At 39.3% G+C, this 22,748-nt stretch overlaps 1 protein-coding gene and 1 long non-coding RNA gene across 9 annotated transcripts in view; one reads left to right on the top strand and one right to left on the bottom strand.

Moving 5' to 3' along the window:
* The window catches only part of LOC125310412, a 35,278-nt gene extending 29,036 nt beyond the window's left edge, over window positions 1-6,242 (bottom strand). Inside the window, exons 1-6 of one of the 2 annotated variants that reach the window (XM_048267794.1) lie at window positions 6,212-6,242; window positions 5,538-5,719; window positions 4,318-4,422; window positions 3,968-4,069; window positions 1,248-1,352; window positions 55-340 (exon numbers count right to left, since the gene is read on the bottom strand). In XM_048267794.1, coding sequence (XP_048123751.1) covers window positions 55-340; window positions 1,248-1,352; window positions 3,968-4,069; window positions 4,318-4,422; window positions 5,538-5,656 — 717 coding nt within the window. In that variant the 5' untranslated portion in view covers window positions 5,657-5,719; window positions 6,212-6,242. Of the gene's footprint in view, window positions 1-54; window positions 341-1,247; window positions 1,353-3,967; window positions 4,070-4,317; window positions 4,423-5,537; window positions 5,720-6,211 lie in introns of those variants that run through there. The other variant, XM_048267804.1, reaches the window with a different exon arrangement.
* Window positions 6,243-6,994: 752 nt separating this feature from the next.
* Window positions 6,995-10,083, top strand: LOC125289984. 7 transcript variants are annotated; one of them, XR_007192735.1, is made up of 4 exons: window positions 6,995-7,071; window positions 7,147-8,565; window positions 9,057-9,081; window positions 9,245-10,083. It is a non-coding gene; the product is annotated as an uncharacterized LOC125289984 (long non-coding RNA). The 7 variants fall into 7 exon arrangements; XR_007192740.1 differs by lacking the exons at window positions 9,057-9,081; window positions 9,245-10,083 and having other exon boundaries at window positions 7,147-7,255; window positions 7,691-7,764; window positions 7,843-9,017; XR_007192739.1 differs by lacking the exons at window positions 9,057-9,081; window positions 9,245-10,083 and having other exon boundaries at window positions 7,147-7,764; window positions 7,843-7,918; window positions 8,387-9,017.
* Window positions 10,084-22,748: the final 12,665 nt, after the last annotated feature.

The following is a 22,748-nucleotide window of genomic DNA, read 5'->3' as shown; positions in this document are numbered from 1 at the left end:
ATTGTATGTTTCTATTCTACTTGTATGTTTTTAAATCCAAAATGTATATCCTACATTATTTTCTACCAGTTCTACATCATGTCCACTGTGATGTTTTACAGCACATAGTGCACACACTGGGGTCTGGTCAGTCCTGCAGTAGAACTCCAGCTCTCTGTGGTGCTGCTGGCACAGTCTCTGCTGCAGGTCTCCAGTGGCGTCCACCAGCTTGTGTCTCTGCAGAGCTGGAGCTGTGTAGTGATCACTCACATGGGTCTCACAGAAGGAGTCCATGCAGGTCAGACAGGACTTGAAAGCCCTCTTTGGACAAACTGCACAGATCACGCTATCAGTGCAGTCACTAAAAAAAAACATATTATAATATTTGATTTTTTCCATCATACTTGTTTTTGTGGATTAATATAAAACGACTGAGACTGAAGTTTAAAAGCATAAGAGCAAAGCATATCACATGATGCTGGAAATTGATGCTAATTTTTACACAAAAAACAGGATGCACCAACACAACATTGGTGTTGTTGTCTATAACATTATTCTGATATCATAAGGCATGTCACCACAGAATGAGTCCAGTTGGTCAAAAAAAAAAAAAAAAAAAAAAATCAGGCCAGTGCTTCAGTAGTCAGGAATCAGGCCAGTGCTTCAGTAGTCAGATGGCCAAAACTGAGAGAAAATGTTCCCACAAGCCATAACACTCCTTTATATGGACATGCCTCTCACAATTATAGAAACTCTGAACTTAAAATGATATGGCTGTTTTACGCTAATAGTACACACACCGGGTACTTTTTTATTCTGATTGTTCCTATTAGACGCAGTGGGACACTTAGTGATTTCTAACACGTAACACTTTCTATAACATTCAGTGAATATCTTCTCATGGTCCGCTAGCTCTCCATTCTCTGAGCACATTGTAAAAATCCTGTCTTTTGTACACAGCTCTGGCTCCATGAACTAAACTAAAAACAAAGTGGTGTTGCCTGTCAATAACAAAACACTATCTGAAGTTTCTCGGGAAGCATTGAAGAGAGAGGTGAGCAGATATAATGTAAGTTGTTTTGGTCAATAGCCTCTACTAAGAAACATAAATATCAACAAACGCAGACTAATTTTGTTGTGACGCGCACCATGTTCAGAGACATTAGTTTCATTAATTTCAAGACATTCAGATGAAAATAAGTCTAGGACAATCATGTGCTACTGTATATTAGTATGACTGACAGCTTACAATCGACCATAATTCATACCCTTGTGTGAATTCCTCTGTATATTTAGGAGGTTGATTCATTGATGAATTACTCTGGAAGGACATTATACTAGACACTGAAGAGGGTGGTCTGGCATGATGAATGCTGTAAAAGAAAGTATGCCTATAAGGTTATATTGTCAGGCAGTAATTGTGAAGCAACATTTGTGCATTCAAGTGAGGGGAAGTGGGAATGAAGTGGTACAGATACGCAGGCTAAACTAAGATTTTTCTGAGGGGTATTCCCGAAAGCAGGTTTACTGGCTTAACTGGGTATGTTAATCCAGAGTTAGCGGTAAACCTGGGATTTCAGTTCCAGAAAGCTCAAAAATGATCAGGCTATGTAAGTAACTATGGTAACATAGGCTCTGAACTTAACCTGGTAGGGGGTAGGTTTTGTTCAGGTTATGTTCAATTATGTTCGGTTATTTCAGAGCATGTTCAATCAGGCCGCTATTTTTACACTTGTTACACTTCGGACGAAGGTCCGATTGACAAAGAAGCACAAAATCATGTAATATTCATCCGTGCAATTCACCGTGAGAGGGCGATAAGACCACGACATCACATGATAGCCTATCCATTCTTTTCCAAACGAGTTTTTCAAGAGCGCTACAGTTTTTCAGCTGAATCCTAAATATAGGCTACTTGAAAAGCAGCATGGTGGATTAGAAATGTAGCCTACACCATAGTGGACATTTGTGTTTGGCTCACCAGACAGATGGACAAACCACATCTCAGACACATTGAAGATATAGCCTAATTAAAACAAGTACAGTACAAAAAAGGGGAAACATAGCATAAGTAAACATTAAATACGTTTAAATATAGCTGTACAGCTCAGCCGGGTATGCATGTTGTCACTAAGTTTGGTTAAGAATGCTGATGGCATTTGGGATAAAATATTTTTTTAATAGGCTACACACGCTCTCCGACTGGGAGTTTTCGGTCGGTGCGTAAAGTTTGCTTTGCGCTAAAGCAGTCCCTGCGCAACTTCATTCTTTTTCCTGGACACAACCCCACGAGGATCATTAATGTGTAGTTTCACCAACTGGCAGGTCAGCATCACTTATTAAATTTTCCAAATGTGCACTGAAATGTGTCCAATAGGCTACCCATGCCTTCCGACATTCACCCTTCCAATGATGGAGCGCAAAAGTTTAACTTGGCCCACAGCTGCAGGACCCGTGTTAAAATAGAAAATTACATTTGGGATTCTCAAAGAATTCTATGGCCCACTCAATCTGTGACAAGGTAGGCTAGTTTAAGAAAGCATCATTCAAAGCAGTCAATAAAATATGTGATGTCCGGTGAATTATTTAATTGTGCTTTTGACATTAAATAGGCTATCCTAAATGTACGCATTTACACGGTCAGTTAGGCTATTCTCTGCCAAGCAAGGTCACCGGGCCTTGGCTTAAGTATTGCTCTTTTTTTTGTTATTACAGTTCTCTCCTCGTTAGCCTCGACTACTCCGCCTCTGAAAAATACGGTGCTTTTCGTTTCGCCGGTTTCACTCATGGTTTCGACTCTCAATAGATGATGCCTTTATAAGTTCACCGTGAACGCGCACAACTCTAGGTTGTCTAACACAGGGTTGATTGAACTAACTGGTAACCGGTGTTTTGGAACCGACAGCTCGGGTTTAGTCGCCACAGGTTCAGACAACCCAGAGGTTAAGTTTTATCTCAGTGTTTGTTAAACCTCCTTTCTGGAATACCCCTCAGGACCACAGTTGAAATAAAGTCATAAGAGAAATGTCCCAGCATACACCGGCACAATGGAAAAACATGACAGTACAAGCAGACCAAAAGACACATTCTTGTAACATTTTGGATCATAAATTAAGACAATCATTGTTTTGTTACATTCAATCTTTAGGCCAAATATTTAGGATCCAGATCCTCATAGGAAAGTTTTCCAAAATCGCTGTTTTAACGTCACATCATTATTACTGATTTGAACGATAGTCACACATTTGTACATATTTCCATGTGTGATGCCCCGTGAGTTGACGGCATACCATGTCCGAAATGTAACTAATGTCCAGCAGCAGTAGCAAAGGGGTAGGGGAAGGGCATAACAATCCAGTGTTTGTAGAGGTAGTCATATACCTCTGTTTCCCTAATAGCATAAATCCAATGCTGGATTTATGCTATTTATTCACAATTACTGAGTTAAACATACACATAGTGTTTCGTAAGAATCCTGTTCATGTTGCACAGCACTTGAAATGACATTATTTTTGTGTCTATTATGAAGCACAAACACAGTCTAAATTTTGCCCCCATTGCGTAGCTTTGTAGCCACCTGGCTGCACTATTTATCATCAGAATACTCCAGTGTAGGCCTGCTGTTTGTTTCTCGTTTGTCTCCAGCGTTCAGGTGCGCTTGTGGGTGTGGCCGGCTCATTAGGGCTAATGTAGTACACTGGCTCCGGCTTTTGAGGTGGCTGCTCCGTGTCTCCAGCAGACCCTGTTTGCTTACACTAATTTTTAACAAGCAGCACATCGCCATCTCTACAACGCCCCTAAACCACTGACTACTGATCCACTCCCGTTCGACCCATTTGTACCAACAGTACTGGGTGACTTTGAACAACAGGACCCTATATTGTAATCTGCCGGAGTTCTTCTTCAAATTGAATCTAGCCAAGAAAGACACACATTTAAAAATAGACCTTGTCTGGTATCACAGGATAAATTATGTAGTGGTACATACGCAGTTGTTTGTGTCAATACCCTCGTAAATGTAGGAGGTAGGTCCATTGAGCGCATGGACATCACACTGGGCACTGGAGAGGGTGGTCTGGGATGAGGACTGCTGCAAGAAACAAGCAGTTTAAGAATCTCAGGAATTTAGGGGATCAATGAAAAAAATCTTAAAACATATGTACAGTAAGTCATTAAATGTCTTATGCTTATCAGAATGTTTTTCTAATTTCATCTTCAAATATTTTCTGATAAAACCTTGTCTGTATTTTTCTCTCAATAACTGAATCCAATTAGATGTACTGTTACTATCTTAGATGGAATCTAAGCAGTCTTGTAGCAAAATATCCTGTGAAAAACCTTGTGCTTTGTGTCGATTCCCCTGTGTCTGTAGGCTGTTCCATTGATGCATCGCTCTGAAAAGACATCTCACTAGAAGCTGGAGGAGATGGTGCATGATGAATACTGTAGGACACAGACAGGTTTATACCCCTCAGCAATATACCGGATCAACACTGTTATGTCTCTCTTAAATTTGCCAATATGTGTTTTGACATATTAAGTGCAATCGCTATTGTGGTTGTGTGCGAGAATGTTCACAGGGGATATAAAAGATAAGGGGATGTGGAGCCAGTATAACATTGTAGCAAAAAAAAAAAAACCTAGAAAAACCTCTACTTAAAATGTTGACGTCCATTCTGCTGTCAGATTAATATTTGGACGTAACAGCTTCAAAATCAGTACTCCTTCCCCTGTAGAACTATGGGAGAACATGTTCCTTCCATTTCACTCATATTTTTTTGCTCATCTGGTCACTACATCCTTTGACATAACACTTGAAAGCAATGGTAAGATCACACTATTTAAGCAGTTTTGGTCACCAAAACAATGAAACCTTTAACACCGAGGTACAGAACTGTGATTTTTGAGTACCATTACATCCCTACAAACAACCTTAATTTCTTAACACATGAGCCAATTCTGCCATGCCTTGCAGGAACAGTGAGATTATAAGTATCACAGGAAAATTAGGCCACCCTTAATAATATTTTTGTTTGTAGTAACAGCCTATAAAAAGGTAGGTAGGTCTATGTTTTTTTTTTTTTTCAAGTTTCAAATTAAAAAAAGTAACATTTTGTTCATTACGTAGGTATGAATTTAAACAAATTTGCATAACGTGACGTCACTGACTGGTAGGGCTGTAACAATACACCAACCTCATGATTTGGTTTGTATCACGATTTTTGACCCATGGTTAACAAAAATATTTTTAAGGATGGCCTAAACAAGAAAGCACACTTGAGAAGGCCGAGCATTTTAATCAAACTGGCCGAGTTTCATCAACATCGGTGAGACAACATATCACCACACGTTTGGTCCTCTCATGGACACACTCATAGCAACAACCCCTTTAGAACTATGGATCTGGTGTGGAGACCCACTGTCAAAATAGCAAATGCATTCAGTTCATTCATGCCCAGCATCACACTGTTCATTCATGCTGCAGCAACAGACAGGACTTATTCCTCATTTGCACCCCAACATTACGTTTCAGTAGTATCTTCATTCTCTCAACTTACTTTGTTGTTGTGACCAGATTCGTCGTAATTGTGCTTCTTTCTTTGGCAGCAGGGTTGAAGGTCTCATTCTGGTGGCTCAGAGGAAGACTCCCTGCTAAGTCTCCTTCAGGGACACTCATTTTGATGACAATTTATTCATGGATCTGTTTGGTTTTCTGTGAATCCAGTGTCACATGATGTGTCTACAGGTAAAATGACACAGTAGGCCTACTGTATAAATATACTTTCAGAAGTATTCACAGTATTCAAAGTATGAAAAGTTGACACTTTCATGGGGGGCGTTGTATCGCAACTGCCTTATTTCCCCGATCCCACCCCATCTCTCTCATTAGAAAGCTAGATACTGCATCGTCCGTAGAGTTCTATACGTGAACACGGCCACCATATTGCCATTGCCATATCTAGCTTTCTTATATGCTCCGGTGGTTCGCATAGCAAATTATTCACAATGATATAGGTGGAGGACATTTAGCCAGCCTACGAGTAAGAGTCGGTTGGACTATTAGGAAGTGAAGTATCTCAAAGTAAAGCAGGCCTAGCCTAAAGATAGTTATTTTCGAATTTAGGTCCGTTTTTGTAGTCAATGAATCAAAATGCATGGCCATTAATGAACAAGCCTAATCTACATAATGAGAAACTAATGATACTTTAAGAATAGAATTAGGCCAATTTACTTCTCCGAGTCATGGGCCTATGCAAAATGGCAACGACACAACTTTGGTTTCGCTTTCACCTATAGGGAGAGGAAGTAAAAACCAGCGCCCCAAGTGGTTGCGTTCCTATCGCAGAATAGGCCTAGACCTATTTTTTTTTTTTTTTTTAATTGTGAAGCCAACTTAAAAAGTTATCCACCAAAAATATTTTTCAGTGTGTATACAGTAATAATCTTCTAACTGTGAAAATATAAGGCCCTATTTTGCCTTATTTCAAAAAATCGAAATCGCTCTTTTTGTTTCATAAACGGACTACAAAAGAAGTCACGTGACTTTACCCTTCGACGTTAGGGGAGAACTGGTACAATTGTAAGAGGTACAAATGTAACAGTGTTTTATTCTCAAGATATGGTGTAGCTACGGAAACGTAAACAGACACATATCATGTAATTATGTATAATCTTACAGCCATCCAAATATGAATGGTCTACTATAAATACGACCAGAGATGAGATATTAAGCAAAAAGGTGCAAATTCAAGCATCGCATTTTTTTATTTATTTTTTAACTGTTTCTTTAAGTTTGCTTCGTGAAATTTGAGCATGTGGACTTCAATCACACGTCATTCATATCTTCGGTCCCTCTGTTTCAAGTTAACATGAGTGCCATTTGATTTATATAGTACAGCAAATGCAATTGTGGGGATCTACACAAACAGGCACACATAGCTGCATCACATCCACACAACACCTAGGATCACATGATGTCTTGAAGTCACATGACTAATTAGGAAGTGATAAGTGTTTGCTGGCTGCAAGTCAGATTCTCTTTGTGTTGGTGCTGGACACTATTGTGCGAGTTGGGCTTCACTTTTCATGCAGGTACTGTTGGTCATGGTAGAGCATGTTTAATCACTGCCATTTGAATTTTAATACTTATTTATTTCATTTTATCAGGGTAATTTCTAGAAGGTTGTGTCTACTCTTCACGGAGGACACAGGCTTCTGCATGGAGTTTTAACATTTGTGATCACCTCATTGTGACCTGAGCTGATGGGCTGCATTGGTAAATTTCTTAATATGCACATTTTCCATTGAATGTTTTATATGTTGTATGTTGTTGTATGAACATTCACCTTTTTGCCCTCATGTGTCAATGAGCTGTGGACAGTTGAGCATATTGAAAAGTAGGCCTATATTTTCTAGCTATGTTTGAGTATGTAGCCAGTTGCATTCTCGCTCTGTGTCTCCTCCTGCTTACCTTACACACTGGTCTCTAACGAAGGGGGCGGGGCAGGCATGTAGCTATCCATTCATTCAGATCCTGGTATTAGGCCATGGTATAAAGGTGCCTAGTAGGTCGGACTGTCTTCCTCTCGGTCTCTCGCTCGGTTTGTCCCTGGGTTTCACGCAGGAGCCAATCGCCAGGTATGTTGCAATTTCGCTGCATTGGTTAAGCTATTCATGCCTAGTTTTAATACTTTACTCTTTCCATCTGTAGCTCTGCGTCTCCCTTACTCTGCTGTGGCTGTATGGAACCTGACCTGTCTAGCATTAGATAACTCTCCCCTGCAGGTATGCATTTCCAAATATTTATCTCCCTTTATTAGCCTTACGGAGTCTTAATTGCTCTTTGTTTATGTATGCTTGCAGCTTATGACGACGGCACGGCATGTCTGTTTTAAGCGTTCTTTAGGCCTACTGGCTAATCAGTGACTGCAAGTGTTTGGTATGTATGAAACCGGAATGTTGTAGCTTTTGGTGTGGCATTTGAGACACTTTGATACACTCTAAGTGTTGACTATTTATGTTACAGGTAGCATGGCTTCAAGTTTGCTTGTTTAGTGCGGTCACGCTGCTGTCTTGTCCATAGCATTAGTTTTCACTTATTTTTGTGTTTACGTCATCACAGCTCCTCCGTGTCGCGGTAGCTGACCTGTTTGTGTTGCTCTTTGCTTGATTGGGATTTCCCAGGCGGGTTTGTTTTTGTTTGTTTTTGTTTGCTGGTCTGTTTTGCTTTTGCCTTAGTGTGTGTGTAATCGTGTTTTCTGAGTTTGTAGTGTGTCTGCATGCTTAGCTTTTATCCCAGCGAGGATTATTTCCCTGGCTCAATAGCTTTACATCTTTAATTGGTATAACCTACATGCTGGTGTTTGTGGTTGCTGTGCTCCTTTTTGATCAGTTTATGTGTTGGCAGGCCTGTGGGTTATCTTCGGCGGGGGGTAACTAGTCACCTGGTGGCGGGCTTGTGAACTTCACTTTGGAGTGTACTATGGAATATCGGTGGTGGTTTGCTGTGACAATGGTGTAACACTTTTCTGCAGTGAGAGTGCACGTGTGGACACCTTCCTTGATAGTCTGCTTCCCCCCATCCAGGTAAGCCCCACCTGCCAGTATAATTTTCTGTTTTATTTTGGTGTGTGCAACATTCCCAGCTGATGTGTTAGAATTGCTTGTGCTATTTAACTCATGTCATGCATCCTATACGACAGTAAAAAGATACAATAAGAACACTAAAATAAAGTATATTTTTATATGTTTCTAACCCCTGCCAGTTATTTTCAGTTTCAGCAACAGATCACACCACACTCCCCCCTCCCCCTCCCCAACAGTGCTTTCAATAAACGGACATTTGACTTGATTGGATTTCACGTGTCTGCCTTTTTGTATTTGAACCTGTGCATATTGATGACTAAACTGGGTTCAGGATACCTGGTGTACTCTGTGTTGTTCTGGAGTCCCTGGGCATTAGGTCCAGGGTGGCGTAGTCGACACAAACAATCTCCACTATTGATCCGGTCACAAGTGGACTATGCTATGTTGTTTAATGAGGCTGGCAACTAACACGCTTGTTCTCTCCTAAAAAGGGACCAGGCCAGCCACTGTTTTCCTGTAAGTAGTATGCATTTCTTTATTGTGTTTGTTTGTTTGTTTGCTTATCTGACTTTGCCTCTGGGCCTACTACCCATGTGCCCCGATCATAGTAGCATTGTACATTAACAAGTGGTGCTATTGATGCTGGTGGTTCTCCTCCCTAACTATGTCCTCTGCTTAGGCTATCGCTGTACAAGGCCGGATCCACACTGATGCTTTGCCCCTTCTTGCCAAGGGACCACATTGGGAGACACTGTCTTGGTGTGTACTATAACTACAACACGGTGTGACATTTTGTAGTGGTATCGAAAGACCTTAAGTGTGTAGTGCTTGCTGCAACAGGACACGTGTGACATTTTGTAGTGGTATCTGAAGATCTTGAGTGTAGTGCTTGCTGTGTTGCTTCGTCTGGTGTTGGGTTGCTGTCTCCTGTTTTTTCTGTCTCACCATTGTCCTCCTGAGCAGGGGTTTTGCACTGGCCGATCCGACCTTCCTAGACTGAGGAAAATCCACCAGTTTATAGCAGTATTTTAAGATTTAGAACTTTTCTACTCCTTTTGTACTAAATTGTAATACATTTGAAATACACGTACATATCTGCCTCTTGTCTACTGTCCCTTTGCGGGGAACATATAGAATTAGCCACACTACATTCAGGGAAAGATCTGTGGGTCCTCCTGCCAATCATCAGGGGGTGGCGTAGTCAGACTGTAAAGGTATACCGCTTGACGGGTACCACACAATTAAATGAAAATAAAAACATGACCTGTGCAGGTCAGTTGTAACACCAGTATCTATGGCAAAATGAACTGATTTTATCGCGCATGCGCGAACATTCTCATTGCGAGTTATGGATTATGATTTTTGTGCCGCGATCACCCAATTAAAGTTAACACAGCAACTTGAAATATCACTGTTGGACCAAATGCTTCAGACATGTAAGAAATAAGCAGTTTATCAACTATATTTACTGGTTTTATCAAGTGGATATGGCCATAATATTTAGCATATTTTTGTGAGATAGCATAACACACATAGTCTGCAATGGCTAATCAATAATGCAATAAATTAGCTGTAACAGTCATACATTTGGACTTTTTTTGTTGATTTTATATGATTAACAGATGCTCTTTCTTTAACCCAGCAGTGTTTTGTGTTAAAATATGTTATAGGATTCACAATTGTAGCACTGTTAGATTCATTAGTTGGGTTAGCCCCTTGAGCCGTGGATCTGCCCAAGGTTTCTTCCTTGGTAAGGGAGTTTTTCCTTGCCCCTGTTGCTCTTGGGTGCTCCTTGTTGGTGCCCCCCCCCAATTCCTATCCTCCCCCACCTTTCTTATGCAGCCCTTGCCACTTAATCTACTAAACCCCTCTTCTACTGCACTTTTTACCCCCCCACTTTGCACAAATAGGCTGACACCAGACATAATTTCACTGCATTTCTTACTTCCAGTAACTATATGCATGTGACAATAAACGTCCTTGTATCCTTGTATTAGCTATACTGTTACAACTGTACCGCACTTTTTTATGGCTGCGTCAAGGTTGTAACAAAGGGCCTTCATGTCGCTGTTAAGTTAAATTATTGACAAACTATAACATATTTTTTAAATTCTGTTTTAACTTTCATGTAGTAGACATGTACGACTCTGTTCTGGTCAAATTTCACATCCCTCAAGTCTATCGTCTTTGTGTAAATCGAGTTTGAATTGGAAAAATAAAAAAGCGTTACAATTGTGCCGGTGTTATACGGTAACTGGCTTTCATGTTAACTGGCTGGACTGTTTACTTTGCCTCTGGAGTTAAACATGTCTCTCTGAAGCTCTGTTCTAGAATCTTTGCTCTGAAGTCTGTCCCCCGTTGCTAAGCAACATCAAATAAACGAAATGACAGTCTTCCAGTATTAAATGTGTACGTGTGATTACAAATGGATGTGTGTGGTTTGCAATTAGAAATAACATTTCCAATAATTTCCCATGATAAATTACATAATATTTGCACCTTCCTTCCTTGTGGAGCTCACACTAATTCCAGCGCATTTAGTGAAATGTAATACAACGTTGCCACCTAGCGTTCAGATGTAGGCTATTTAAGATTAACGTGGCATTTCCTGCTTATTCTTTTGTCAACACCATGCTTTTAGTAAAAAAATCTTTTTATCATAGTTCCCTCTTCAACGAGCGATTACCAGCTCGTTTTTGTAACAGAGATAGCTGTTTATTGTCCCTAGGTTTACAGAAACACCTATTCATATTAATACGTAGCCTATGGAGTGCTGCCGACCACTTCATTATGGCCCAGAATGCCTTGCATGTCTTTACAACAAAACAACACAGTAAAACCTCATTTCCTGTGAACATATGAATTTGCATAGTTGTAACATTTTTAATAATATTCTCCCATCATGATATTTAACAATAATGAAAAATTTAATTTGAATACCGTCAATGTGAAAACAACTCCATTATGTAAGCTATATATAGCTACTGTTCTCCTTGCTATTTCAGTTCGTGAGTCCATACTATCCCATGGCAGAGTAAGGATTTCATGAGTGGGCAAGGTTGCCTGGAGACATTGTGGCTTCCCAGAGGCATTGAGAATACTTGGAAGGCATTGTGATAGAAGGTGAATGGTGAGAGTTACCAAATACCTGTGGGTGGTTTGCAGAATGATGGAAACTTTTGGAATATTTCTCTTTTTTTTTTAGCTTATGCACCCTCACATTGGAGTCCCCAGTTCATATACAAAATTTGGTATCGATATGTGACCGTGTTCCTGAGATATGGACGACTTCCTGTTTCAGAGCTTCGCCGCCGATTTCGTTTAGCTGTGACGGGCAAACGCTTTCGAAAATCAAAAATCCTTCCGGTAACTTTTGTGAGGCTTGGTCCAAGGATAATGTACATCAAGTTTCGTGGCGTTCGGACCAAATTTGTGACGTGTGAAAATTTTGTTTCGCTTTCTGTTCAATCCAATATGGCGGACGAACGACACGCCCACCTGACGTCATCTTCAGCCATGCAAAAAAATGGAAGAGTGTGCATGTTTGAGGGTTGCTGAAGAGTGCTATGGAGATTGCATTATTTGCAAAAAATTTAGACAAGATATCCTTTATAGTGCAACAAAAAGAAACATTCTCCAGTGCATCATTACTGCATATGCTGAAAGGGAAGTGGACCTAGGACAAATTCTCAGCTATGAACTGATTAATGTCCCTGTACTGTAGCTATTGCAGATAGCGATGGTTATTTGTGAAGTGGAAATAAGTCTATCCTCACTCAAGTGCTGTCTAGCAATGTGGAATGTCCAGTAGTGATCACTGCAAAAACTGCTCATTCAACACTAGATGCTCAAGATCTAGTTATGTCTAAGGACACCCATCTGACTGCAGCACATTTAAGAAGTATGCAGGAAAGTTTGTAAGGAACTTTTGTATTGTTATTTGGTATTTGTTATGTGGTAGCAAATGATGTTGACTATCAAAGAAATAGACCTAATGTAGGAATGCAACAGATACGCTCAAGGCAATCCAAACTTTTCTCATCTGTTGTTCCTCATTGGTGGAACACACTGCCAGTTCCTACAAGGGCAGGGACATCCCTCTCCGTTTTCAAAAAACTCCTGAAGACCCAGCTCTTTAGAGAACATCTCCTTTCATAGCACCACTTACCACCCGTCTTGAACTGACACTCAACTGTTTAAAACTCACTGATGCACTTATTCTTACTGTACTCTACCGTTTTTAAATTGTCCTAAAATTGTTGAGAGAATTGCTTTAAAACTTAACTGTTACCATGTTGTTTGTCGCTTTGGTTAAAAATGTGTCAGCCAAATGTAATGTAAAAATGGTGTAGGCCTTTCTGATTAAGACCCAAAGAGTGGTTGAAACATACTTATTAAATTACACTGGAGCAAAGAAGACCATCTTCACTTTTTTCCCTTTGCAACTGTCAAAGAAATCCCATAAACACAGGAAGGCCTAGAGTATACATCAGATGGCCTAAAGCAGGGATGTCAAAGTCAAATACATTAGAGGGCCAAAAAAACAAATTTGCTACAAGCCGAGGGCCGGATTGGTTCAATGTTTATTAAAACATATTAAAATGACTGCACGTAACCTATTGAACCAAGACGTGTACTGTATTTTATTTAATGATTAAATGAATAATGACTGTGACTGAAGTGCAGGCAAAGTTTGCACAGAAATGTATGATTTTTCCCATCCTCACCGACCTTGTCATAAAACATCAAATTGATCATACGATGCCTCCTTGCTGCTTTGTCGTCTACATCAGCCTTTCTCAAACTTCTTTGACCTGAGGCCCAGTCAAGGCATACTTTGGGGTCATAGGGCCCACCTACATGAACCCATGAACCCCTCCTCCCACCCCCCATCAAATTATCATAATGATATCACAATTATTATTTTTTTTTATACTATATTGCTATACATGCACTTCAAAACAGTCAATGTTTAAAGTGCTAAGATTGTTCACAAAAGTTTGTGAAAACATGCACATCAGAGTACTGCTTTACTAATGTAAAATATAATTAGGCCTACAATAGTTTCATTGTTTTTGCATTGTTGCATGATGCTTGCATGAGAAATACTTCTCAAAACAACAGCGGTTATATGGGTGTCGTTGTTTTGGGATGTTTCCCTCATGCAAGCATCATACACTGATAGAATATTTATATGTTATTTAATTACATTTAATTTGAATGCCTGAATGTAAGGATTCAGGAAACACAATACCAGCTTTTGTGAATGGTAAATGGCGGATCAGATAATGCGTAAATCACTGATCTGGAGATCTTTAACTAAGACTAATTAATACTGTAGCTGACTTTAATACTTAATGCCAAACAGTGTTTTATATAGTCTGTGCTCTGTTTTTTTATGGAAGTTGCATTAATCCACGTCGTTCTATTAAATGTCGTTTCATAATTAAATAGCCTTCCAATAGGTTGAAGCTTAGCTTTGCTACCAACGGACTTATTTCTATGCCTCTATGTTTGATGACACCAAACAAGTATTTCCTACTAATTGCAGAAATGTTTGTTTTCTTTCTCTGTCCGCGGCTCCTTGATCAATTGCGCAGCAAATTATCAGACGATGACCCGGGAATAATTTCACTCTGCAGACCATTGTCCACATTGCGGAGCAAAGAGAGTGGGAGTGGCAAAGAGGACAGTATCTAGTGGTGGGTACTTCTATAGATGGGTGGAATTTCTGTTGTATTTACCGTGCCTTTGTTTGTAAAATACCCAAACTATGTTATCAGTGTCATAAAACAAAATAATAAACTGACACATTATTATAATATTGGATCATGTAATAATAAAGAATCTTTAGCTTCTGTTGGCTACTGCTGGGGTTATGTTTTTGCAGGTTTGATGGGCAGTGATGCTCGAGTTGCACAGATGTTTTCAGACACTACTATGTAGGCAAAAATGCCACTGTCAGTGTGTACACTAAGAAGTACTTAATCAATAGGCCTATTTGACTGTTTATCCTGTTCAGTCTTTGTAAGGAAAATGATGGTAGTAGTCCTGGACAGTGCCTCAGTGGGTCCAGTACCAAAATGTATGTCTCACCATTAGTTACTTTCCTGTAAATGCTATTGTGATGCTCAGCTGTATTACTTTTTGCAGCCATGCCAGGAAAGACAGAGACTCCCAGAGCAGCAGCGAGAGGGACAGTAGCAGAGACACCCAGGGCCAGGGCAGCAGAGACGGATACATAACAAAACAGACATACAGAATAATAAATAATAAAAAAAGTGTCATAGTTTAATGAAATAAATGACCAGTTTTTTTAAATGTTTCCGAGAGGGGGTGGGGGTTTTGTTCAGCTGTAATTTTAAATTTCCATGTACTTTGAACTTTGAAAAAAATTAAATATTTTTTTCTTACAAACTTGCTTGGCTTTGATGTATACTATACTATTATACATTATATTATATACTACAAGCTGTGTGCTTGTATTATAAATGTATAAATTGATTCAAATTAATGGTTATATGCATTTATTCTTTGAAATGTAGGGTTTTATTTGTAAAAGTGGAGATAGAACCTTATAATTCCGAAGTGAATCAGAGCTCTCAGAATTATAAGGTTCTATCTCCATTTGGTCCATCTTAAAAAATCCCATTTCCAAATGTGCCAGGATTTTGATATTCTATCCTCAAAGTACCTGTAGGGTGATGGTCTTGTTGAGCTATAATAGTAGATTATACTACATAACAGTTTTGCCAGCTGGGGTGTAAAAACTTTGATGCTCAATATCTCAGAACTACCCTAAACGGAGATAGAACCTTTTAATTCTAAGCTCACGATATGATGCCTCCTTGCTGCTTTGTCGTCTACATCAGCCTTTCTCAAACTTCTTTGACCTGAGGCCCAGTCAAGGCATACTTTGGGGTCATAGGGCCCACCTACATGAACCCATGAACCCCTCCTCCCACCCCCCATCAAATTATCATAATGATATCACAATTATTATTTTTTTTTATACTATATTGCTATACATGCACTTCAAAACAGTCAATGTTTAAAGTGCTAAGATTGTTCACAAAAGTTTGTGAAAACATGCACATCAGAGTACTGCTTTACTAATGTAAAATACAATTAGGCCTACAATAGTTTCATTGTTTTTGCATTGTTGCATGATGCTTGCATGAGAAATACTTCTCAAAACAACAGCGGTTATATGGGTGTCGTTGTTTTGGGATGTTTCCCTCATGCAAGCATCATACACTGATAGAATATTTATGTTATTTAATTACATTTAATTTGAATGCCTGAATGTATGGATTCAGGAGACACAATACCAGCTTGTCTGAATGGGAAATGTTGGATCAGATCATGCGTAAATAACTGATCTGGAGATCTTTAACTATCTTTAACTAAGACTAATTAATAGCTTTCGGCTGACTTTAATACTTAATGCCAAACAGTGTTTTATATAGTCTGTGCTCTGTTTTTTTATGGAAGTTGCATAAATCCACGTCGTTCTATTAAATGTCGTTTCATAATTAAAGGTTGAAGCTTAGCTTTGCTACCAACGCGCACACGCATGCGTTGAATAAACTCTCATACCACAACTTAATTCTATGCCTCTATGTTTGATGACACCAAATTAACAAGTATTTCCTACTAATTGCAGAAATGTTTGTTTTCTTTTTCTGTCCGCGGTTCCTTGACCAATTGCGCAGCAAATTATCAGACGATGGCCCGGGAATAATTTCACTCTGCAGACCATTGTCCACATTGCGGACCGCGGCCCATAGTTTGACAAATGGTGACTTGCATGCTGCCATATTAAGGCCTTTTTACGGTGTTTTTTAGCCGGGTTTTCACGTGGAAGGCTCTGTAGAAATCTGACACCCTATTCAACGAAGTTAAACTGAAAGAGCGTGCCGTTCACAGACACCAGAACGAGTTCACAGTAACGTCCATCAGGCAGTAGTAATACAGTACGTTCAGTTCACGTTCGCTCAAAATATGAACGAGTTCATGAACTTTCGTTCAATGAACACGTACAGGCACAACACTGGGGAGGGGGGTATAGTCCGGCAGCCAAATGCCATAATTTAGGTGAACCTGGTTTTGTCGGTTAAAGTTTTTTTTTGCTGTTTCTTGTTGCCAAGGGGTAACTCAATAAGATTAGAGAGGGTGCCCGGTGATATTCTTGTCCAATGTGTTGAATATAAGGCGAGGCACCACAGGTGAATAGGGTAAAAAAATTAACTAGCAGATATCACTATGAAACTTCCCCAGTTGATTAATTACATTAATATGAAAAAAAATGTATTACAAGTTATCTGTAATATAAAGTTTAAATATGCAAATTAAGCATAATCCAATTAAATATGTGCTGATTTGCATAAACAAAAAAAAAACTAAATCGGAATATTGGATGAAGCCAGGTTCAAAATTACTTTTTCATTGTGTTGACATACTAGATGAAAAGTCTTTACACAGGGAATTTTAGATATCTCTTTTATTTATTCCGTAAATCAGAAAGTACTGCCAATAGCCTTAAAAAACACATTTTGTCCATGTTTTTAGGAATAAAATGTCATATAAAAAGGCTAGGAATAATATTTCAACAAACCCCTCTCCAGAAGCCTTCTAAATATAGTTAGGTATAAGACTGGAAAGTTTGGTATGTAGGTACTGAAGTACAGTTTTCATTCTCAGAGTGGGAGAGGAAACTAATCCATGGGTGCTACATGCTAGCATCTCTCACTAGCACGTCTCTTAGGTGTGGATAGAGGTTTACCAGAGACTTTCTAATGAGGAGTCACAGCACTCAAAAAATCCTCCATAAAAATGCATGGGGTTAGTTTGTAACGCCAATATGGCAGTTGTCTACACATATCCCGCCCCTTCCGTGGCAAAAAAGTCAACATGTGAATACATTGAGCCAATGATGTGGTGTGATGTGAATACATTGTGCCAATCATGTGTTGTGATCTCACTGCTGGAGCAAGGTTGGTGTTGTGAAGTCTTGCCGAAATAGATGCCTGTTAAGTGCCCAAAAAGCGCTACAATATGGCTGCTGAGTGGAAGGACTTGCCTAAACTGCCCTCTATTAGTTGACAGGGTGTCTGTTCTACTGTTGTAATATGTATAAAATATACATTTATTTTTATTCTTTATTGCAGTAGTGGTCTATGCTTTTCCTATTTTGAGTTTGAGTTGATTATTTGCTTTTCCTATTTTGTTTTCTTCATGATTTCGGCACATAGGGCTTTAATGGTTAATATAGGATATTGCCCAAGGGATATCACTGGGCAACCTCCTAAATATTAAAGAGCCACCCCAAGTCAACAAGTCTAAGCAAAAACCAGGTCTGACCCCATGGCTAATAAAAAACCCACAAAACCAGGTCTGACCCCATGGCTCCCGGACTGGCATTATCTGAAATATAGAAATTCATTAATTCACTTAGTGAAGGGTTAAATTGTCAAAATTTGAATGTACTGTCTGACAAACTATCACACAGAACACTGTATTTTAGCACATTTTATTTGAGTTCAGATTTTTTCTTTTTAAACGTTATGCAAATCAGCACATATTTAATTAGATTATGCCTAATTTGCATATTCAAACATTAAATTTCAGATAACTTGTAATACATTTTTTTCCATATTAATGTAATTAATCAACTGGTGAAGTTTCATAAGTGATATCTGCTAGTTAAATTTTTGCCCTATTCACCTGTAGTGTCTCACCTTGTATTCAATACATTGAACAAGAAAGGGTTAATATACAAAATTGCCCAAGGGATATCACTGGGCACCCTCCTAAATCTTAAAGAGATACCCCAGCCGGCACACGACCGACCTTCAACGTTGAAATATAGGGGAAATAACGTCAGTTTTTGCGTCAATGTTGAAACAATGTTGAAACAATGTTTAATGCTAAATGGTTGTAAAAGGGTATGTAGACAAACATTGAAACAACGTTGGTTGTAAAAAGATCAAGAAAATCAATGTTGAATTATAGGTGAAATAATGTCAGTTGTTGTGTCAATGTTGAAACACTGTTTTAATGCTAATTGTAAAATGTTGACAAATGGTTGTAAAATAAGAAATCAAGGAAATCAGCACCAATGTTGAAATGGCGGATGTTGAAATAATGTTGCGATATCAACGTTGATTCAATTTGCAAATCCAACACATAATTCAACGTTGATTCACCCGTTATAACGTTTTTTTTTAAACGTTTATAACGGTTATTAACCGTTGAATCAATGTTGAAATGCCAGCAGGGACCCCTAGTCTACAAGATTCTGCAAAAAAAAAAACTTTAACCGACAAAACCAGGTCTGACTCCATGGCTGCCGGACTAGTAGCTGAAATTTGACATCTGCCCTGACTGAATACTGATGAATAATGAAGCCGAGGCCCACTTGCGGCACCGCAGTGAGTTCGTGGGCTACCGTTGCATTGTGGGAAATGGAGTATTGGTGCGTGCAAAACAGCAGCCGGCGGCTGCGGCCTGCGGCTGGTTCTAATACTAATCAAATATCCCGGGGGCCGTAAATAATTCATTCGCGGGCCTTGACTTTGACATGTCTGGCCTAAAGATTAGGCTCTTCTGCATAGCATTAAGTGATTTGCATGCAATAATTTGAACACTGACCTTGATCTAGCTTACTTTGGCTATTTAAAGGTAATTTATTGCCAAAACATCTCACAATATAAATGAGCTATAACAAACAATAAAGGACTTAATCACACACAAACTACTATTATGTAAGTTTAGAAGTTTAAAACCCAGAATTGACCAAAAGTGCACCAAATTCAACACAAATGACTCAATACACTTGGAGGAGGCCTGTGTCCTTTCTTTTCCAGATATTTTAGGATTTGGATTTGGAATTGTTTCAGTATCGAGTATCAAGATATTTATGGCAGGTATTGTATCGAAGTCATAATTTTGGTATCGTGACAATACTATGACAGAGCCACTCTGTTTTCTAGATGTCGAGGATCGGAGGCTCTACCACCAACATGTGATGCTGCTCAATGGCATATTAGAAGAGCACATTATCAAGCTCTAGTATGGAGGCAAGCACACATATCAAATCCAGTGTTACTAGAAGTAAAATGTTTTTTACTTGTCGGTTGTTGCTGACGGTAGATGGAGTTCTGCATTAGGCTTATTCCCACTATCTAAGTTCATATGTACTGTAGGATATATTCTGAGTTGAAGGTTATCTGTGCAATTTGTTATTGTGATGAAATGTATTAAAAACACTACGAGTGACTCACTATGTTAGCAATAAAAATATGGTTGTGTTTTGATTAGAATTTCCGAGTTCATTACATGTTAACTGTAATCATTTTCCCATTAAATACGTTAATAAACTATAGTATGGCTTCTTTAATGCTCAAACATCAAACAAGTGTTAGAGAACACTTTTATTTAGTTTTAGTGATTACTTTTGAAATCAACCCAATTTAGGGAAAAATAAGCAAAAATAATGGCTATTTTATGTTAAAATGCTGATTGTGCGGCTTAGAACTCAGAATTGAGCTTGGTACACAAAATATTCAGAATCAGCACCCTCAAATTAGGTAAGAAGGGTGGTTTACCAACTTTTCCTCAAATTTGCCGTCAGAAGTTCTCTTCTGTGAAGCTGCTCTCCCTCTACGTGTGTGTATACATATCAGTGTGTGTGTGTGTGTGTTTGTGTGTGTGCATGTGTGCGTGCAGGTCAGTGTTTAGGTGTGTGTGTGTGTGATACATGTGAATATCATCACAATAATGATATCTTACATTTTGTAAAGTTTCAGATTAATCAGTTGAAGCATTACGAATTTCTGGCACATTTCCTGCTTGCAGGTGGTGGCACTATGCCAGGCAGGCCCATTGGGTGTCTAGATATCATCATAATCATAATATCTATTAACCTGTTAAGTTTCAGACCATTTATTCAAAACATAGAACATTTCTGGCACATTTAATGCTTAGCCAGATGGTGGTGCTATGCTAGGTATCTGAATTACACATGTGAATATCAACACAATAATGATTTCCAATATGTTATACCTACCAAGACTCAAATAAATCAGTTAAGGCATTGCCCATTTCTGACACATGTCCTGTTTGGCCAGGTGGTGGCGCTATCCCAGGCAGGCCAATAGGGTTTCTGGATATTCTCTTAATCATAATATCTATTAACCTGAGAAGTTTCAGACTGTTCATTCAATGCACTTTGACTTTATGACACATTTCCTGTTTATGTGTAAGATATTAAAATCATAACATATTACAACATATCAAAAATCCCTTCGCGATTTAACATCAGCGTCATCTTGCCATCATATTTGCCAAATTTCACATGAATCTGACAAACCGTCTAGGAGGAGTACGTTCAAATCCATCACGTGACATCAGTGTTCTTGTCGTTCTTTCTGTTGCCAGTGGGTGGCACTATGCCAAATATGGTTTATGGGCTTGTGAATATTGTCATTACCATGGTATTCAATAACCTGTGAAATTTAAAACATTGCAAGCCATGCATGGTGAATTAAGACACATTTATTGTTTTTGTGGAAGGGTATTACAATTCATAGTTTCGCCATTTCGTCAAATTACAACATATCCGCAAAATCCGCTGGATTTCTGTTTGTCCTCTTGAATTGTAATGGAGCATCCATAATGTTTGCCGTTGTGTTAGGGAGAAAGTATCGATTACTGTAGTGAAATTAATTCCTTGCATAATTGTATTCAGGATTATCCACATGCAAGTTTAAGATCCTCTGATATAATAAGACAGTCAAACTCCAAATGATGACTGATTGCACTGAAAAGACGTTTTGAAAATTGTGGCTATTCCCCCACCTCTGTTTGCTCTGGTAGCACTCAAAAAACTGAAATTTGGGGAAGCTGATTCGATGAGAGAATTTTCTTGATCTAGCTATGTCTCAGTTAAAAGTAAAGTATTTAAGTTGTGTGTGCAAATCAGATCATTAATTTTAATTCTTAAAAGAATGATTTGTTCTGATTTGTTGAGATCTGATATTTAGAAGTGCTAGTTTTGAGGAAGTATGATTCATGGGGAAAATCTGAAGTTGTTGTGGTATGGGTAGGAAATTTGACTGGTTTATCCTGTAAGCTCGATGCATTTATCTTCTATTTCCCGGCATGTTCTCAAAACTACTGTCAGTACCATTTATATTGCAGGGACCCTGAGAATATCATGCAATACAGTCATCATATAATTGTCCCCTGCTGCTGCCATCTGTATTTTCCACTGCACATTCCATGCTATATGCTGGCTGAGAAAATGAACTAAGAGGTTGCTGCTGCTTAAGAGATCCTTCTAAACGGGGAGGGGGAGGGTGAGGGGGTGGAGGTGCCCTTCGCTTCTTTGGTGCTAATGATCTTGGGCTAGTAAAACTCTGCATGGCTACTGGTAGCAGTCTCCATTCTTGCAGGGAACATCATGTGCTTGGGTGGGGATGGTGATGGGTATTCAGGGGATCCTGTGGAGTTTGAGTGGGTGGTGGGATGATGGGGTGGGGATGGTGATGGGAGATTAGGGGGGTTTGTATGGCCTGGGGAGATTGGGGAGGGATTGGGTGGGGATGGTGATGGGAGATTAGGGGGTTTGTGTGGCCTGGGGAGTTTGATTGGGTGGGGATGTGATTGGGTGGGGGTGGTGATGGGAAATCAAGGAGGTTGGGGTTGAATATTGATCCAGAGTCTCCATCTGCCTGCTGAGGTTCTGGGGAGTTTGCGGCAGATATTCTAGTAGTTTATCTTTGTGGTGGCAGGGAGTCGACGGAGGTGGGGAGGGGTATTGGTACTGGTGTTACATGACCCTTCCTTTCTGATAGCCTCTCAGCAGCTTTGATAGGTGCTATCTCCTCATGCTCATCACATCCATTTGTTTGCTGAGATTCCAGGGAGTTTGACGCCAGTGATTGACTTTGAGTCATTTCAGCAGCACCCTCTTTATTGTGTCCAGGCGATGTGGCTGGGCATTGCTGAACTGGTTGTTTATATTTTTCCAAAGTCTGCATTTCAGTGGAGGCTAGCGGGTGATGAAGACCAGGACTAGGGGTCTTGACCGTGACGTCAGAGTCAAGACCAGCTCTAAAGTAACCCAATTATTTTTTGTGTGAGTCCTCTTTTTGGTTTCCTAGTTTTTCCAATATCTT

Source organism: Alosa alosa, chromosome 2 (assembly GCF_017589495.1).
Source record: "Alosa alosa isolate M-15738 ecotype Scorff River chromosome 2, AALO_Geno_1.1, whole genome shotgun sequence".
NCBI lineage: Eukaryota > Metazoa > Chordata > Actinopteri > Clupeiformes > Clupeidae > Alosa > Alosa alosa.
The sequence above is the reverse complement of the archived record's forward strand: the minus strand, read 5'-3'. Positions and strand labels throughout refer to the sequence as shown.